Genomic DNA, 19,729 nt, shown 5'->3' with positions numbered 1-19,729 from the left:
TTCAGCTCTTCAGCTCAAGGCTAGCGCTCTACCATTTGAAGCACAGTGTCACTTCTGGTTTTCTGGTGGCTTATTGAAGATTAGTTTCATAGACTTTTCCTGCCCAGGCTGGTTTTGAACCATGATCCTCAGATCTCAGCCTCCTGAGTAGCTAGGATTATAGACATGAGGCACTGGTGCACAGCTCCTGCTTGTTTTTTGAGATAATCCAATTATGATTCTCCAATCTTCCTCCTAAATAGCTGGGATTATTCATTAAAATGTCCTAAGAAATATGGTGACTTTTTGTTAATATATATTTATTGTAAAGATACTGTACAGTAAGGTAATGAGTACATTTCCTATTGAGCATTGTTACCCCCTCCTTTGTTTTTCCCCTACTGTCCCTTCCCTCCCCACCTCCCTAACTCCTCCCTCACCCCTCTCCAAAGTTGTAAAGTTAATTTTCAACAGAGTGTCTTGTACATCTCATTGTTACAATGGGTCAACCTGTATCCTTATTTGAGCATTTTGTTATTTCCCTTCCCTTCCCCAAATTAGAAAAATGTATATACAAGACGCAGGGCACTGGAATCAAATACAGTGAAACAGGGGTTATATCATGGGGGAAGAACATGCAAGAGAAACAAAAAAAATCACATAGTACATTATAAGTACATTAAAAACAACAGCAAGAAAGATAAAACCTCTTGTGTCCCTATCTTGGGGTTCATTTCACTTAGTCTCATCTTCTATTGTCATATGTACTTGGTTTTTGACCTTTTCTGCTTGTCTGAGACATATGCTAGTTATTCAAATAAGGGAAACCATGGGACCTATGTTTCTTTGGACCTAGCTTACTTTATTTAATATAATTATTTCTAAGTCTTTTCATTTAACAAATGGGGCAGTATTTTTCTTTCTGAACTATGGTGACTTTTTAATGAGATATATTTGGACCAAAACTATCTGACATTTTCCTCTGGAGTTGGGTGTAGGTATGCCAGGAAAATCATAGAAGTTGATTTTCTTTCCTGGAAAGGCTGCAGAGACGATGGATCCCTGTGTAGAGCTCTGTGAGTTCATATCAAAGTCATATGCTAGCAAGAATAAGTTATCCCTGGGTTCTGGAAATTGTCATCTGTAGGAAGGTCCTGTGATTTCATCACAAATATCTGAGCTTTCCTTTGGTCTAAGAATTTCTAGTTATTAACATCAGATTCTGCTATCATCAAACACAAATTCTCTCACTTTGTTCTGAAAATGCTTTAGGATTATGGTTTTTGGATTGTGTTAAATCTGATAAAAGTCTTTCGCTAAAATTAAGAAGAAACAAATATATCTTCTATTTAAGTAAGTGGATAAAGAATTATTCTACAAATGTATTCCACAAACTAATTCCACAAGAAGTGGTGGATTGTCTAATGGTGTATGAAATGTCTTGTAGGTGACCATATTTTGAAATATGCTACATTAATTGCTGAAGTTCCAGATTACAGCAGTCTTAACTTGTTCTTTATACCCAGGACTTGAACTAGTTTTCTCCAAATTTTATTGGTGGCAATACTATTTACCTTACAAAAATAAACCATTCTTCAATTTAGCCTCTCTCTCTCTTTCTCTCTCTTTCTCTCTCTTTCTCTCTCTTTCTCTCTCTCTCTCTCTCTCTCTTTCTCTCTCTCTCTCTCTCTCTCTCTCTCTCTCTCTCTGTCTCTCTGTTTCCAAATTCAGACATAACAGGAATCAATTCACTGAACTTTAATTTTATATAAGTCTTATGTCTTAATCATTGCATTTAGTTTAATAATTATAAGAAAAGGACATCTGACTTCATCATCATATGTTAGGAGAGGTTTTTATTAAGATCTAACTATAATAGATAAGGGATAAAAACATTACTTCCTAAATTAACAAAAATGGCTAAGATCAGTATTACTAGTCAAAGACAAATTTTAACTTTCCTTTTTTTTTTTCTTTTTTGTACATGATAATGAGCCTGAAATATAGAAGTGTTAGGTTCTTCCACTTTCAGATCTTCAAAGAAGGCATTTTCTGTGTCTGTGATGTCTTTTGTTTAAGTCAGGACAGTTGAATCAATTATACGTTACGTAGTAATGCTAGTTATTTGAGTTTTGCTAAACGGTTTTCATTTTCCTCCATATAAACAGTAATCTCCTGTCAATAGACATGAAGGAAAGTGCCTGTAGTGCTTTCCCATGATGGTCAGGCAAAGCTACGATGTTTATGTAACAGTTTTTGTGTTTCATTTTACAGGTGGGGAGTATTAAGCGGGAAATGACCTTCACCTTCCAATCAGAGGACTTAAAACGTGACTCTAGTAAAAAAATGTCTCATCACTTGTTCCCTTTGGCCATGGAAGAAGATGTGAAAACAGCAGACACCAAAAAAGCCAACCGAGTCATCGACCATGAGAAAGAAAACACTCGATCCATTTGTCTCCTTGAGCAAAAACGAAAAGTTGTTTCTTCCAATATTGATGTTCCTCCAGCAAGGTAAGGGAATGTTAGACCTTGTGTTCTTCTGCCCTGGGAAGGTGGTGGAGAGCATGCAAATCTCTGCCAGGTCTGTCTTCAGCAGAGTATAACTTAACAGGCTTTTCTGCCAAGCATTTTTTCCTAATATTTTTGTGAAACAGAGCAGGTGGCCCTGTTCTTCACAACTGACTTGAGACTGCCATATTTGAAACTACAGTAGCTCTAGGAAAAGAAAAGGTTGAATGAGATTTTGGCAGAAAAATAATAAAAAGAATCAATTTCTTAAAAAGAAGCAAAGCATAAAATATAGAGTTGATAGTGCTGAAAGGCAAGTTTACCGAGGTGTTTTTAGTGAGGAGTTGACAAAATTGTGACTGTAGATAAATTTAGTCCCTGGCCTCTTTTTTTGTGGCATATCAGATGATAATAGTTGTACATTTTCTTTTTACTGTCAAGGTGATGGACAGAGGGTTACATTTACATATGTAAGGTATTAAGTACATTTCTTGCAAACTTGTTAAACCCTTCCCTCATTTTTCTCCTACTTTCCTTTCCCCCAACACCCTCTCCCTGCCAAGTTAGTTTACATTTTTAAAAGAATTTAAAAGAAGGAGAATATGTGTCACAGGATATAGGTAGCTTGCAGACTAAAATGTGTAAAAATATTGGGTGATCTCTGGCTGCTGTTACTGTAATCTTTTTCAGACAGATTTACCTTGAAAGTTGGCCAGGAGAGTTTATCTGAAATATCAAAAGACCTTCATCATATTACAGTTTTATTTAAACTATATCCTGTAGCACAGAAGCAAAGGAGAGTATTATAGCAGGTTGACAATGGCAGGGTGGAATAGCACATACCAACTTTTATTCACTTTCTTGCTTGTTTTCATTTGTCTCACTTAGAAAGCAATCTCCACAGCAGCAGGGATATGAATCCTACCTGTTTATGGGATATGCTTAGTACCAGAACAATGTTAATTTATGTTCTAGGAGCTTCACTATCTGTCAGATGAAGGGAAAAATGGGATTACTGTAGCGTGAAAAGTTGCTTACTTTTAATACATTTGTTTGCCATTAATTGTTTAGAATAAAAATTTTAAAGCACTTGTTTGGAAAGTTCTACATTAGTTCAAATGATGCCTGATGTCTAACAAAAAATAAATCCCCCACAATTATTTAGAAAAGGAATAAATAATCCTTTCTACCTGGTCACTTTTATTAGAATTTATATTTCTTTCTACATTAAATTGAGAGTGTCTTCTTTTGGAAATTATATATTATTCTATCTTGCTACTAAATTGGTTAAACTTTCTAAAATTCTAGACCTGTTTGTTTTGTTAACCTTTAATTGATAGTTTACATGTCTTTATTACTTCTGTTTAACTACTTGAAACTGTTTGCTTTTTTGGGTTTTTTTCATAATAATGTTAAATTATTTAGGATTAGTTCCTTTGACTGTGGCTTCAGTGTGAAATGTTTTATCATACCTGTCATTTGGTTGACTTATAGAACAAAAGGAGTGTTAATGATCTGAAATGTGGAGAGCAATGTCTTTATTTTTTTCCTAAGCTTATAGGGCAAAAGTTAAACTTCTAGGTGTTACTTTAATGCTAACTTCAGTTCAGTGTAGAACCTACTCTAGGTAAAATTTTCATTATACTGTCATGTTGAAAGACCTGGAATTAATCCTTTTGAATTGCCATAAATTGTTTTAGGTATATCTTTGTTCTTTAATACCACATTACCTAAGTAGTTTCCGGAGATCACAATGAAAAAGGAAGAAAGAGAAATGTCTTCTGCCTTTTCTGAGCAGATTTGTGGAAATTTCCCCCACTTCCTTACATTTACTGACTGTACATAAGAGTGCAGGAATGAAGCCAGTATTAGTGTGAGGTTCATAAACAGTGAGGGAATAGTAATTAGGTTTTAAATTCACTAATACACAGGAAAAAATTTCCTCAATGACAAGGTATAATTTAGACATATTAATCTATTATGGGAAATGCTGCTTAAAACTTCGTTGTTTGAGGTCTCCATTTATACACTTGCTTTCATTGCTATGGTAAAATCTTACATTTGTCAGCAGTTGGCAAAGTATTTTATTAAGTGGTGATGAAGGAATCAGAAATTATGTAATGCTCCTACTATAACCCCTAGAGTCTTCCTCCTTCTGCTTCTAATCATGGAGTTATTTAGCAAATGCCAACTTTCTAGTCCCATCTAAGTTGATGAGTATTTTGTCTTAAACTCTTATACGATATGGTAGGAAATATGTGAAGGGTTTTTTCTTTATTAAGGAGAAATATAATTACAATTGTTGGGTTTATTAAATATGAAGGTTGAATTAGTGCGTATTGAATTTATTGTTTTAAGGAAATCTATACATTTATGTTTTAAAAGATATATAATACTTACTATATATATCTATCGTATGTATATCCAACATACAATCTGCATGTATATGTTTATCTGTCTGATAACTGTAACTTGTTCTCTTGAATCTAGATGTTATATTGTGGCCAATTCTTAGAGGCAGGCTACCTGGATTAAGCCAAAAAGAGTATCACTAATATAGAGGCCTCCCCCTCTTCAAAATCAGTTTGCTCTGGTGTTTCTCATTTTATCTTTTTCCTACTTCCACTGTATCTGAAAGTTTTGTTGGGCTTTATATGGTTTGTAAAATGAAACGGAAGTTTATTTTTTACAGCTTGCACAATGAAAACAACATATTTTATTTTCCCATATAGTTAAGAAGGTCTTAGACTCACTTTCGTACTTTAAGCTCTATACCTCACTATAGTAAACATCATTGATTTCATTTCCTGCCTCCAGTCACCAGATATTAATACTTGGCAAAAAATATGAATGAGAGAGGGAGCTTCTAGTTGAATCAGAGACCAGCACATATGTGGTTCCACTAATGCACTTATGTGCCTGTCTCTGATCTGTAATATTTTCTAATTTTCTGCTCTCTTATTAGAACAGGATGAATTTGTAAGGAAAATTTTTAACATTGAGAGTTGCTAATTTGATACAACTATTTAAAAGCTTAATTTTACTTTATTAGTATCTTTTTCAAGAAAGGGAAGAAGGGAGTAGAGAAGCAAGAACACTATCTGGGGTTTATTTCACAAGCATCCTATTTGTTTGCCCATTTTCTGAGGAGCTGTTTAAAAGTTGTTAGTTTCAGAAAGCACAAGTTTATATTTCAGATGTATTAGGTGAGAAAACAGTGCCAAGGTAGGAGTACGCAAGTAAGCATTACAATGTTGGGAGAGAAAGAAGTGGGTGGAGTGGAGAGAAGAGGTCACACAAGTCTGAGCAGACAGAGGGAATGAGAGGGAGCAGTATCGATGGAACAGGATGTCAGGAGACCTGCATTGCCACCCTGGTTAGTAGTTGCTGGGAGCAGCCTTATATTGTGGTCTAGGCATAAATGCAGAAGGTGCTTTCAGAGTTCAGTGGGTAGTTTTGGTTAGTTACTGTCCTGTTGTCGGATGTCTGTGATGCTCAATCTCACCATGACTCCTCTCCTTCCCATTACTGTTTTCTTTGTTTTTTTCTTTAATGTATCAGTGTGTTGTATACCAGGCAGTGGCCAATTTTTCCACCCTTTGGCAGCTCTGTGCTATCAGTGCAGTCCACCTGGAATTGTTTTTTCAAGAGTGTCCCAAGAATCCTATGAGAAATAACAATTAATGAATGATTCATGGTTCAAGGATCCATGGTCATTATTTTTTGAATCATGAGAGGAAAGAAGAAAAGCTATTTCTCCTTTCTGAGTTGTGTTGGATTTGTAGAGACAATCATAATGGAGAAAAGTCCACCCAACATTGGACTTGATTGGTACCACCTGATTGATTTCAGGCAGACAATGTTTACCTTCTGGAGAGTGGAAGGAGAGAGGGTTGAGATTGAATGCATTACTCAGGATCTTTTCTAAATCATGTGTTCATTAATGGACAAATTGAAGCAGAAAGAGAGAGTGCAAAAGTATACTTGTATAGGCCGTGTTTCTCTTTGGAGCTCAAGAGCTCTCATTGGCAGAAAAAAAATTCCTCTTAAATTGTAAGAATATTTGGGAGCAGTAATATGAATTAATGATAGCAAGTACTAAAAGTTACCCCCAGTCCTAACTGTGGGAATAACCATCTCTTAAGGCAGATCTCTCTCAAAGAGTTCGTCATTTAATAATTTGGGAGTACCTGGTTACAAAAGATAAAACTTCGTCCCTTCCAAAAGGGATTGTGCATTGAGAATAAGGAGTTAACTAATTATAAATGTGTAGTCTTCAGTGTTTTAAGAAAATAAGCTTTTTCTCCTTATGGAAAGTTGGGGAAAATAGCCTTTAAGAGTACAAAGACTAGGAGGCTGGGAATATGGCTTAGTGGTAGAATGCTTGCCTAATATGCATGAAACCCTGGGTTCGATTCCTTAGTATCACGTAAACAGAAAAGGCTGGAAGTGATGCTGTGACTCAAGCTGTAGAGTGCTAACCTTGAGCAAAAGAAGCTTGGGGACAGTGCCGAGGCCCTAAGTTTAAGCCCTGGGACTGGCAAAAAAACAACAACAACAAAAAACCTCAAAAACATACAAGGACTAGCCAGGTGCCAGTGGCTCACAATTGTAATTTTAGCTACTCAGGAGATCTGAAGATAGAGGTTCAAAGCCAGGTTGGGTAGGAAAGTCTATAAGACTCTTAAGTCCAATTTACCCCCAAAAAGCCCAAGATAGAGCTGTGGCTCAAGTGGTAAAGTCCTGTGCAAAAAACCTTAGGGACAGCACCCAGCCCTGAGTTCAAACCATAGGACAGACAGACAGAGAGACAGACAGACAGACAGATAGACACACACACACACACACACACACACACACACACATACATAAACACATACAGGTACAAAGATTGGAGGTATGATTCAAGTGTTAGAGCATCAACTGTGAGAGAAAAAGTTCAAAGACAGGGATTTAGAGATACAATTTTTAAAGATTCATCCACGTGTCACTCAATACTTCATTTTTTTATTGTCAAATAATACTCCATTCCATGGATATAGCACATTTCATTTATCTACTCATTAGTTGATGGACACTTGAGGTCATAAAGTAATCGGGACAGATCATGTTAAATGATATTATATTACATTTTAAATTTATATTTTAAGTGAGCAAGAGGGGTTTGCAGAGGAAAATGATGTAAGATTATTTGTATTTTGTAAAGGCTACATTGGCTCTTCCACTTAGAGCGGGGAGGAGGGAAATAAGAATGGATGTGGAAGACCAGTGAGGATGCCAATGCACTAGTGCAAGAAAGGTATCAGAGTATGGACTGAAATAAGAACAATCAGGATGAAGAGAAGTAGTAGACAGACTTGCAATAGAAGTGAGGTTTCTTCACTGTGAGCAGTAGACAATGACCAACTATTTTAACGAAGGATAAATTTAGTAGTTGTTTTGGTAGTTGTTGCTGTTTCATTTTTGCTTAAAAAAAAAAAGACTATCAAGTCAGGTACTGGTGGCTCACAACTGTATTCCTAGCTACTCAGTAGGCTGAGATCTGAGAATTAAGATTCAATGCCAGACCAGCAAGAAAGTCTATGAGACTCTTTTCTAATAGGCCATCAAAAAGCCAAAAGGGAAGCTATGGCTTAAGTGGTAGAGCACTAGCCTTGAGCAAATAAAGCTCAGGGATAGTGCCCAAGCGCTGAGTTCAAGCCCCAGGATTGGCACAAAACAACAACAACAAAAGATTGTCAAGTAGTTCCCAGAGTAGTTACTAGGAGGCTGGAGAACCAGATCAGGAAATAGAAAATGGAGCACCTACAGATGTATTTCTTGGCTTTGAAAATGAGATGTGTGTGTGTGTGTGTGTCTGTGTCTGTATCTGTGTCTGTGTCTATGTGTCAGACATCCTGTAGATTCAGGAAGGAAGCAAATTTAGCCAATAGGTAGGTACCAAATAAAATTGAAAGATGTCTATTATGTGTAGGTATCATGAATTCCATTTCTTAACTCAGAAATGTTAGGTGACTCACATAGTGAATAAAGGAAAGACCTATGTAAGTTTCTGATACCATATGAATTTTTTTTTTTTTTTGTCAGGTGTGGAGCTTGAACTCTGGGGTTGGGTGCTGTCCCTGTACTCTTCAGTTCAAGGTGAGCACTCTACAGCTTGAGCCACAGCACCACTTCCGATTTTCTAGTGGTTTATTGGAGATAAGAGTCTCATGGACTTTCCTGCCCAGGCTGGCTTTGAACTGCGATCCTTAGATCTCAGCCTCCTCAGTAGCTAGGATTACAGGCGTGAGCCACCAGCGCCCGGCTTCCATATGAATTTTTTTTTTATCATACCTATTAGTGTTTATGAGAGAACATTAATTTTTTCTCACTATGGACTGTAATGCTTTAAAACATTGACATTTGTAATATTTAATATCACTTGCTCTCTAGCCATTAAAACTACATTTAGGCAGATAAGATGAGATAGCTCAGATCGCTGGTGCATGGCATGATATTCTGTTTTTACCAGCCATTGCTTTTTTAGAGGTGTTGATGCTTAAATTTTCTGGACTTCACCCAAACAGCAATTACAATTTGCTCATGCAAAGTAATAACTATCTTCTAATTATAACCCTAATGCTAAAGAAATCTATTAGCAAACCAGTTATAACAAGGAAAAAAATTGGCCAAAATATTCCTAGACTTAACAACAGTTTATTAGAATACTAGATTGTTAGTTTGCCATTAAAGAGAGCAAACCATATGGTACTGTTTGTTTTGAAGCGTTCTAAAATATAGTGATGTCATATTTATCACTTGCTGGATAAAATGGAGTCGTCTTCTTGTTAGATACCATTCTGGAAATTGCATAGTTTAAAAGGACTTCAGAAACTCAACCTTTGAGTTCAGAGTTAGAAAGTGACAAGCCATGAGCCTCATTCTGTGTGTACAATGGAGAACTGTGAAGCAGCTGGGCTACCACGTTTAATGCTGGAGTCTCACTTATCTCCATTCTCTTTTATGTAGCACATACCATTTGTAGGAAGGTCTCCTGTGTCAAATTTGGAATTAACTGGTAAGAGGAAACTATCCCCTTTTATTTCTGGATCTCAAGCCAACTGGTTTCTGGAGAAAATATGTAATGTTTTAAATGCATTAGAAACTTGTCAGGTCTCAAACTCTAAAGCCAATATGAAACTACTGAAAAAAACCACTTTGATATTTTAAAACTTTTTGTTAAAAATAGCACATTTTTCTTTTTAAAAACATATTAGAGCAAGTGCCAGTGGCTCAATGCCTTTAATCCTAGGTACTAAGGAGGCTGGGATCTGAGAATCTCAGTTGGAAGCCAACCAGGCAGAAAAGTCCCTGAAAGACTCTTATCTCCAATTAACCACTTAAATAATGGAAGTGGCGATGTGACTCAATTGGTAGAGAGCTAGCCTTGAACACAAAGAGGCTCAGGGACTGCCTGGCCCTGAGTTCAAGCCCCACAACTGACAAAATATATGTATTTTAGAAGGAGAATATTACCAACCATGCTAGAAAAATGCTGATACTATGTAATTTGTGGATTCTCCTTGAAAATGAAGCCATCTTCATTAAAGTAGCTATAACAATTAATTTTTTTCAGGCAACCTTTATCCAGTTCTATTTCTTCTCATCATTCCAGTAGTTTACATCAGCAAGTAATTGCTTTCTTGCTACAGTCTGCCCTTTACTATCTCGCAACCAGAATGATGCAAATGATGCAATGGAGAAGATGGCGGGAAACAATATAATTTAGATAATGACCTAATACAGCACATGGTGCCATTTCATTTGGCAGGGTATTTAGATACTGAAGTCAACAAGTAAATCAAGATTAGAGAGCCAGGCACTGATGGCTTACATCTGTAATCACAGCTGCTCAGGAGGCTGAGATCTGAGGATTGCAGTTTGCACCCAAGTGGGACAGAAAAGGCTAAAGCAAGAGCTGAGAGTTCCAGAGTTGAAGCCCCAGTACAAGGCCAAAATGAATGAATGAAAGCTATTTCTTTTTTTGCAAGTGCCTGTCAATGATTTTTGAAATTGAAATTCACATACATTGCCATTCCAGTCTAACTATAAAGAGGTCAGTTAGGTAGTACTTCTCTTTTCTTAACTACCAGCGATAACATTGATGTTTCATTTATTTAGTTAGTTATTTAGCCTATACTATAACTTAAACTTAGAGCATTGTATTCTCCCTTAGCTTTTTTGTTCAAGACTGGAGTTCGACCACTTGAGCTACACTGGCTTTTGGCTGTTTAAATTAGAAATAAGAGTGTCAAGGAATTTTCTGCCCATGCTGGCTTTGAGCTGTAATACTCAGACATTAGCCTTCTGAGAACTCAGTTTCCAGGCTAACCTACCAGTAGGACCTGGCTTCATGTCATCTATATTTTTTATTTAGAACTTAGAAAAGTTTGTGTTTTGTGAGACAACACATAAGCGTAAAAAGCTGTCATGCATACATATATACATGGACATTATGCTTTTATACATGATAACAAATTTCCAATATTTGTGTACAGTAGTCCTTTATTATGAGTACATATTAGTACATTGATTACACTTCCACATGAGGACATTAGAATGTAACTATTTGGTGTAGAATTTTAGCCATTTATGTGAATTTTAAAAATAATTTGGATCATTTTGCTATTAATGAAAGATAGGTTCTCTGGATTAGCTGTGAATTATGAAGTGAAATACTCGAAGTGTGAGGTTTACTCACTCTCAGGCATCATTTCCATACCAAATGTGGTAATTAGTAAATTCTTCCCTGTGGGTATGATTTTTGAAAATAAACTGGTGAAGATTTAACAAACCACATGTCGGTGGAGCAGGAGCCCTATTGTGTGGTGGACCATTGGTTTGTTATACGGGTTGGATACATGGGAGTAGTCCACAGTGCTGGACAGAGCCATTTTCTGCTTTTGTGGTACCCTGGCCAGAGATGGCCTCTACAGAGATGATTTATACTGGGGTCTGGGAAGGTGGCCCAGTGGTAGAGTGCTTGCCTTGCATGCATGAGGCCCTGGGTTCAATTCCTCAGCACCACCTCAACAGAAAAAGCCGGAAGTGACGCTGTGGCTCAAGTGGTAGAGGGCTAGCTTTGAGCTGAAGAGCTGAGGGACAGCGCCCAGGCCCAGAGTTCAGGCCCCATGACCGGACCCCCCCCCCACCTCAAAAAAAAAATAACCCCACAAAAATCAAAAGCAGATTTTTTTTAAAAAGTCAAACATAGAGATATTAGAAGAATAATAGCCCATGCATCTGTCTGTTAGAGGTAGAATATAATGTGGCATTTACATGGTTATTGGACTGTAGAGGCTTTGAGCTGAAGAGCTCAAGGACAGTGCCGCAGCCCAGAGTTCAGGCCCCACAACTAGCAAAACAAAAACAAAAACAAACAGAGATGATTTACACTTATCATAGATGCAACATATCTTTTTCTCCCTATACCTGTTCCAAACTTGAACAGTCAGCTAATAGAAATAATTTGATTCTCCCACTCCTTACTTACCTCTGCCAGATCTCCACTTTCATTATAAGAAAGGGCAAATAATAATTAACATATTAAAACATTTATTTATTTAAAAAGAATATATTTGAGTAGCACTGTCTAGAAATTTAATGTGCGCTACATAATCTTGTAATTTCAAATAGTTACCTTAAAGATGGGAAAGAAATGAAAAACTAAAAGTTAACCTGGTGTATCATTATGTAGCTAGTATAAAAAATGATTAATGAGCTATTTTATTTTATTTTTTGCATGCTAAATCTTCAAAATCTGTGACATATTTATTTTTACAGCGCTTATCAGTGTCAGCCAGGCACATTGGAAACCACACTGGCTAGTGACGTCAGTAGTAGACAAGGCAGCCTTCGTGTAAAGCTTAGCTAAACTGCCTTTCAGCCCAATTTCCCATTTATCCTTTTCTGTTTTCTAATTAAGCACACATGAAGAAAATGCCTTATCCAAATTCTAGGAGAAGAATAGAACCCCTCTGTCAGTGTTTGTTATACTTTGTGAGGGAGGAAAGAACACCCCCAGGAAGGATGGAGGCACAGCAGTATCTGTGGGTTAGGGACTGTTTAGTTGTAGTTGGCACAAACTAGACATAGTTGAAAGCCACAGCATGACTCCTGAATGCCCCTGAAGGGCGTTGCATGCAGCTGATGTTTTGTACAATTATAATTATTATATAGCTGTTTAAATTCCATGTAGATCATAGTTTAAATGGGTATTGATACAGTTCTGATCCTTTGAAAACATAAAAGCAGATGCATTTCTAGAGTTTGAGAGAACTCTTACCATATTCTCAGACATTATCCAAAGGAGCACACATTATAGAAGTTTAGATATAGTTTTAGGTTGAATTATCACACATTTCCTCATGCTGTTTTCTTCATCTGTATTAGTAATAAAATAGCAAATCAGTGCATACTGCTTTTAAACTAGGAAATGCAGCAAATATGATACTTAGTTTTAAAAGACTTTGTACTTAACAAAGGGCTTGTTTTGCTACTGGTTTCTATTGTGACCGATTCTTCTTTTAATCATTAACTTGCTTGTTTCTTTCCTATATACAGAGTTCTCAATGAGGAAATATTAAAAGAGTATGACTGGAAAGTTAGCCTTAACTTAGAAGTCTTACAGAATTAGATTTTTATCTTTAGGTATGGAGAACTATTTGGGTGATACTATTTAATTGGCATTTTAGAAAAGTCTTCTGATAGCCTGTGGAAGTGAGGAGCTAGGGAAGAAGAACATTGACAGCAAAAGGAATGGTTAAAAAGTCAAAGTAGAAATCTTAGAGACAAGTGTGAAATCTTAACCAGAACAAAAGAACCATAGCAGGGTTTGTGTTCAAGAGAAGATGAGGCCCGGTTGCCAGAGAACTTAACAAGAAGAAAGTAGGTGATGATACAGGGTACTCAGGATGATTCTAGAAATCTTGTCTGGGCCTCTGGTTGGAGAAAGTGACTGGTGATGCTAGTTAAAGCATAAGTAATTCTGGAGCAATACAAAAGAAAGTAGATGTGGGTGGTGGGAAACAAGGATTTGGTTATTGTTATATGGAATTCAAGATGCCTTTAGCAATAAAACAACTTGATTTTGTTCCTCACCACAGGCTTAGAGACTAAATTTAAGCAGAAATCAAATGGACAAGCAGGGCACAATAGCTCATGCTGAAATTATATCTACTCATTAAACTGAGACCTATAGGATCACAATTCAAAGCTATCCAGGTAGAAAAGTCTGTGACACTACATCTCCAGTTAACCAGAAAAAAGTAGAGATATAGCTTAAGTGATAAGAGTGCCAGCTGAGCAAATGAGCAAGCATGAGACACTGAGTTCAAATCCCAGTGCTGGCAAAAAAAAAAAAAAATCAAATGAACAGAAAAAGTACAGCATCTTAGTCTAATTATAATGTAAATAATTGTACTAGAAGTGCAATTATTAGTAGTAAAATAGCTAGCACTTGAAGTACTGGAAGTATTTGCTCTTTTAATATACTTAGTTTTCAAGTAAATAGCCATCAATCTACTTGATTTTCATATATTAGCTTTCTTTTCTTGAGGCAAGCTTTATTTTTACAGATTACTTTCTAAGTACTTTCCCCACTCAGTATTTATTGTAACTGGAGTTGGCATACATTCTCTAATGTAAAGAAGTGTTGGCCAACACTTGCTTAACGAAACTCATGAATTCAGCTTTTCTAAATAACCTCCCAAATACAATGCATATCATAACAGATTTAGTTAACTTTGCTTCCCTTTTGTAAGAATAATGGCTAAGTAAGATCATTTGTTGTTTTCTACAGCTAGTTTTCCCTTTTTTTTTTTTTTTTTTTGGCCAGTCCTAGGGCTTGAACTCAGGGCCTGAGCTTCTTTGGCTCAAGGCTAACACTCTACCACTTGAGCCACAGCACCACTTCTGGCCTTTTCTGTTTATGTGGTACTGAGGAATTGAACCCAGGGCTTCATGCATGCTAGGCAAGCACTTTACCACTGGTCCACATTCCCAGTCCCTACATCTAGTTTTCTATTGTGAAGTCTTATCCACAGAATGTGAGGTTTCATCAAATCACAGTAGAAACCTTTTTTTTTCTTCCTTGTAACTGTTTATGATAGGATAAATAAAAAAATCTTTAATGTTATCTGGATGTGAGAGCAGTCTTTACTGAAAACACACACACACACACACACACACACACACACACACACACACACACACACACACACACACACACACACACACACACACACACACACACACACACACACACACACACACACACACACACACACACACACACACACACACACACACACACACACACACACACACACCTGAACTTAACTACTGGTAATTGTGAGCTGTTTTTGGAGGATATATTGTTTCTTACCACATCGATAAATATATCAACTAAACACACACACACACACACACACACCCTGAACTTAACTACTGGTAATTGTGAGCTGTTTTTGGAGGATATATTGTTTCTAACCACATTGATAAATATATCAACTATGTGGTTTTCAAAATATCACCTCAGTTCTTTGCACATGCCATGTGGCTTCACAGAAGCAGGTCTTGCTAATGAGGATAGCAAACTCACTGCCAGGAGTGCCAGACAACTGTGCCACATCTATGGGAGGGGAAGGTGTGTGGAGCACAGTGTTTAGCCTGGGTTGTGCCTCTTAACTGTAATAGAAAGCATTGCCAGCTATTGAAAGCTATATTCAAGAATTGTGTTCCCCCACACGTTTACTTTTCAGACCTAACATGTCTCCCTTTTGATTCATTTTTCAACACACAAGGCAGTTATTTTTCCATGTATTTACAAATAATGTGAAGATCTGAACATTTAGATTTGGAATTGAAGGGAAACAGAGCTATACATCTGAAAGAGATACATTTTATGACTTAGCACCAACATGTGAAGCCTCATCCTCTACCTTCACATTCAATTAACAACTGTGCTCTTCTCTGTATGCAGTTGAAACAAAGTAAAATTCACAACTTAGAAGAAAAATCTTTTACTTCCAGTTGCACAACAGTGTGATTTCTAAGAATAAGAGCTCTCATGAACAATGTTTCTACAGAGGATTTAAAGTGGCTTAGAAAATAAAACTGGTATGTAGGGTGGCAGAATTTGGGGTTCCTGCTTATTGATCTTAAGGAAGTCCCTGACCTTATTCCCTGTGTCTACGGGTCCAGGCACCTCATGTGCCATTGCCACATGGATACTATGGCTGTGTCTATCTGCTCTACAGGTAGTTGTAGTCGTTCCTTTCTCCCTGTGCTTTTGGTCTAAGGCTGACTAGAAAAAAGCAAACAAAGTTTGGAAATTCACAAACTCTTTCAAAAATAGTCAGCCTCTTACTAATCTGCTAAGGTTACAAAAGAAGCTAAAGCCTGTTTTATAATTGTAAAAATTTCAGCCCATGTTCATAAAGTGTTAGTTTGATTATTATATTACTAAGTTAAATGATTGCTATCCTTTTAAACTACAGTTATAGATATTAAAATAAAAGTAATTTCCTATTGTCAATGGATTGGACAATAATGTGCCTTTTCTTGTGTAAATTTTGTATATCTTAACTATTCTATGAAAGCAACAGATACAGAGCAGTGATGATTCATTCATAAGCTACAAAGCAAAGAGAAGGCACAGAACAGAGCTAGGACATGCATTGAACACATTTTCTGCTCTAAACATTGGTTTTGTTGTTAGTTTTCAAATATTTGTTGAATGCCTGCTTAGAAGCAATAACAGTTGTGATATACTGCCCCAAAGTCTTTCTTCTCCTCTGTAGAATCCAGTCAACTTTTTTCCCTTTATTATTTGAAGCCCATAACTTCACTGGAAAAAATGTTGTTTAAGAATCTGATGAACTGAGTTCTTAGACATTACAAATAGGTTTACTTCATTGATCACATCATGACAAACTTCACTTAGGAGTGACAAACAGTAGCCATTGGACCCGCAAGAATGCAGCCTTTGGTCATCCTCTGGACAAGCATGAAACCAAGCAAACACAAAGCAAGGAACAGGTTTCCATAGATGTGCATGTATTCCAGGGCTCAAAATTTTCTATATTGTCACTTAATTGAGTGCTGCTGTCCTTGGGAGTAAGAGACATTATTATGTTGGAATTATGTTACTTGAATTCCTGGCAGAACCATGCCCAGCTGACTAAGGCTAATAATGTTCTCTTCTTTTGATCTCAAAAGTGAAAGCACTCGTTTTCGAGTTGACTCCAGCATATGTGGCAAAGCCCTGGAGGTTCTGCTCACTCTTGAAATGTGGGAAAATTGCAAAAATGAGAAGCTATTTCTGCATGCATAGTATTAGGCTGATGTCACATCTAAAAATGACCCAGTAGCAGAAGCATTTGCCATGAAGGATTTGTCTGGTATCAGCTTTATTCTTTACCTGCCCCAACCAGAACCAGGCAGAACCAGGTGTCTGTGACTCAGACCTGTAATCCTAGCAACTCAGTAAGCTGAAAACTGAGGATAGCAGTTCAAAGCCAGCCATGAGATTGTTACCTCCAGTTAGCCAGCAAAAAGCCAGAGGTGGGCATTAGCTCAAGGGTAGAGTGCCAGCCTTAGAGAAAAATCTAAGGGACAGAGACCAGGCCTTGAAGTCAATCTCCAGTACCACACAAACACCAAATAAAAAACTACAGATTTCCCTGCATTTGCAATCATATGTCAAGATTGTAAGACAGCTCTTGTCACTCTTACTTATGGGATTTTATCTCCACTTTGTGAAACTTTATTTAGATCCAGTTGGATTCAAAGGAGCCAGCCTTGTTTGTTGAGGGATTAAAAATCCAATCTTCTCAGGTGGATGGAAATTGACTGTTGGCCACTGCCAGGTTAGACTGGTATTTCAAAGGAATATGGGTGCTGCAAATAGGAGCTAAAGCGGTAAACTTATTAAACCCACTAAGCCTGTGATTGGTGATGTTTTCCTGTCATTTTAGGAGACTAAATATGGTGTGGGAGGGCAGATGTCAAAAACTTGTACAATTTTAAAATGTCACAACTAAATGTGAGCTGGTTTTAAAAAAAACTTCCAAGAAAAGAAGTGAAAAATACTGAGCTTTTCTCAGCCTACAGCTAATGGTTTGATGCTCAGATATGTTTATTACTTCCTATTTCCCAGACTCTTAAGTCATTTCATTGTCTTATATATCATCATCCACATAACAAAGACACACAAACCTTTCCATCTTCTTCTACCTTGGGTTAGATATTAGATACTTAGTTCTGATGATAACGGAGAGACCATGTTAAGTATCTCTTCTGTGCGTGATGTGGCCAAGATGAGTATGGTAGTTGTTCCATAGATCAAAGTGAAGCTTGGATCTTAAAGAGAAAAGAGCATTGTGGGCATTTTTGAGAACTATCTTCTTCATCTTAAAAATGGGAAAACAATTGTATGAAAAAGCCAAGAGGTTGGGTATGAATACTCTGTAAGCTGATTTATCAAAATGTACCACATTTTCATTTATCAGGTAGCACTTAACATTCATCACACATGGTTTTCTGTGCTGATGTGCTAATAGTCTTCTTGCTCAAGAGGAAAACATGCCATTTTCTGTTCTAGCCTAGGAAAGAGACCACCTGCCTCACCAAGCTGGGATGTGGTATATTTCTACTGAGAAGGTCACTTGTTTTTGCAGTTAGAACACAGCAGTGCTGTTTGAAGATGACACTGGTGATGGCAAAGGATCAAAGGTGGGAATCAATCTCAGGTGACAGTTTACAGGAAGATCAAGGCAACCAGTATGGTGCATTGCTGTCTACATTGGGTTCAACCTTATTCTTTATCATCCCCAGTCAAAATCTATCCAGGATCTAGTGAAAGTCCTTGAATGAGGGAGAACAGTTAAAAATCAGAATTAAAGTCTGGTGTTCGTGGCTCATGCCTATAATCCTAGCTTCTCAGAAGGCTGATATATGGGGTTTAAAAACAGCCTGGGTAGGAAAGTCTATGAAACTCTTCTCTCCAATTAACTGCCAAAAAGCCAGAAGTGGAACTATGGCTCAAGTTGTAGCCCAGGGACAGCACCCAAACCCTGAGTTCAAGCCCTAAGTCTGGCAGGGGGAAAAAATCAAAATTGAAAAGAAAAAACAGGCATACTTTCATGTTTGTCTGATCATGCTAGGATAAGCAAAAGCACTGTTACTATAATCATAATTAAGATCAATCATTTGGAAATGGATTGATAATTCTTTGGGAAATGACTGAAACTGATGGATGGTACACTAAATAGTTTATCTTTGTTTTTTTTTAAATGCATGTGTCTTAACAATGTTTAAAACAAATAGACTCTTTAAAATTAATGAGAAGAAAGGAGAAATAATAATATTACTTTTGGTGGACAATATCTAGTTTTTGTGTTTAGTTCTTGACTCTTCAAGAACTTTCACTTCTTTAAGGGAGTGAATGAAATTGCTTCTAAATGACATTTCTTGTTACTTAAAGTGAAATGTTAGATTAACTCCAGAAACCACAAGGGAGTTGATGCTTACAGATGTGTCTCCAAAATCCTGAAACAGAGTTGTGTTCCATGTTGTGATTTGGGAACTTTAATGAGGTGTCATACAGAACAGGACTTTCTTTGCTCCAGTTTGCTCTGCATATTCCCCAGGGCTGTAGCATATAAGGCTGTAGTGCTAGAGATAAGCAGGGATAACTACTTGATAGAAAGTGATATTAACTTTTGTAAAGTTACATAGTGGGTCCTCGAACTTGAAACTTCCATCACAGGTATCTACTAGTTATTGATTAAGTTTAAACTGTCCTATACTCAGTCAACCAACTTGAATGAGAGGTATTTAATATTTACAATTTAGAAATTTGGTTACTTTACAGTAGTGTTTTATAAGTGAGACTATTAGTTATCATCACAATGATAATAAGTCTAGATACAAAATCTAGAAAATAAGGAAAAGATTATCCCTAAAAAGTAAAAAGAAATAGATTATTTAACTATACTTACTTATTAGTTAGCCTTAATTAAACAAAAACTCAATTTTTATCCTCTTTTTTTTTGTATTGTAGTTGTTGAGCTCATAAAACCCCTTCCACGTGGATAAACAAGAAAGATTTGGTTCATCATTAAGCATTAACTTTTAGAGTCTAGGTCTACAAAAGATTAAATTCAGTTCAACTCTAAAAGAATTTGTGTTTTAAT

At 36.8% G+C, this 19,729-nt stretch overlaps 1 protein-coding gene across 1 annotated transcript in view; it reads left to right on the top strand.

Annotated features, from left to right (window-relative positions):
* Positions 1 to 19,729, top strand: part of Znf704 (zinc finger protein 704) — a 180,598-nt gene that overhangs the window by 55,263 nt on the left and 105,606 nt on the right. The window contains exon 2 of the mRNA XM_042680698.1: positions 2,254 to 2,492. Coding sequence (XP_042536632.1) covers positions 2,254 to 2,492 — 239 coding nt within the window. The remainder of the gene's footprint in view (positions 1 to 2,253; positions 2,493 to 19,729) is intronic.

Source organism: Dipodomys spectabilis, unplaced genomic scaffold (assembly GCF_019054845.1).
Source record: "Dipodomys spectabilis isolate Male_0828 unplaced genomic scaffold, ASM1905484v1 ptg000063l, whole genome shotgun sequence".
Lineage (NCBI taxonomy): Eukaryota > Metazoa > Chordata > Mammalia > Rodentia > Heteromyidae > Dipodomys > Dipodomys spectabilis.
The sequence above is the reverse complement of the archived record's forward strand: the minus strand, read 5'-3'. Positions and strand labels throughout refer to the sequence as shown.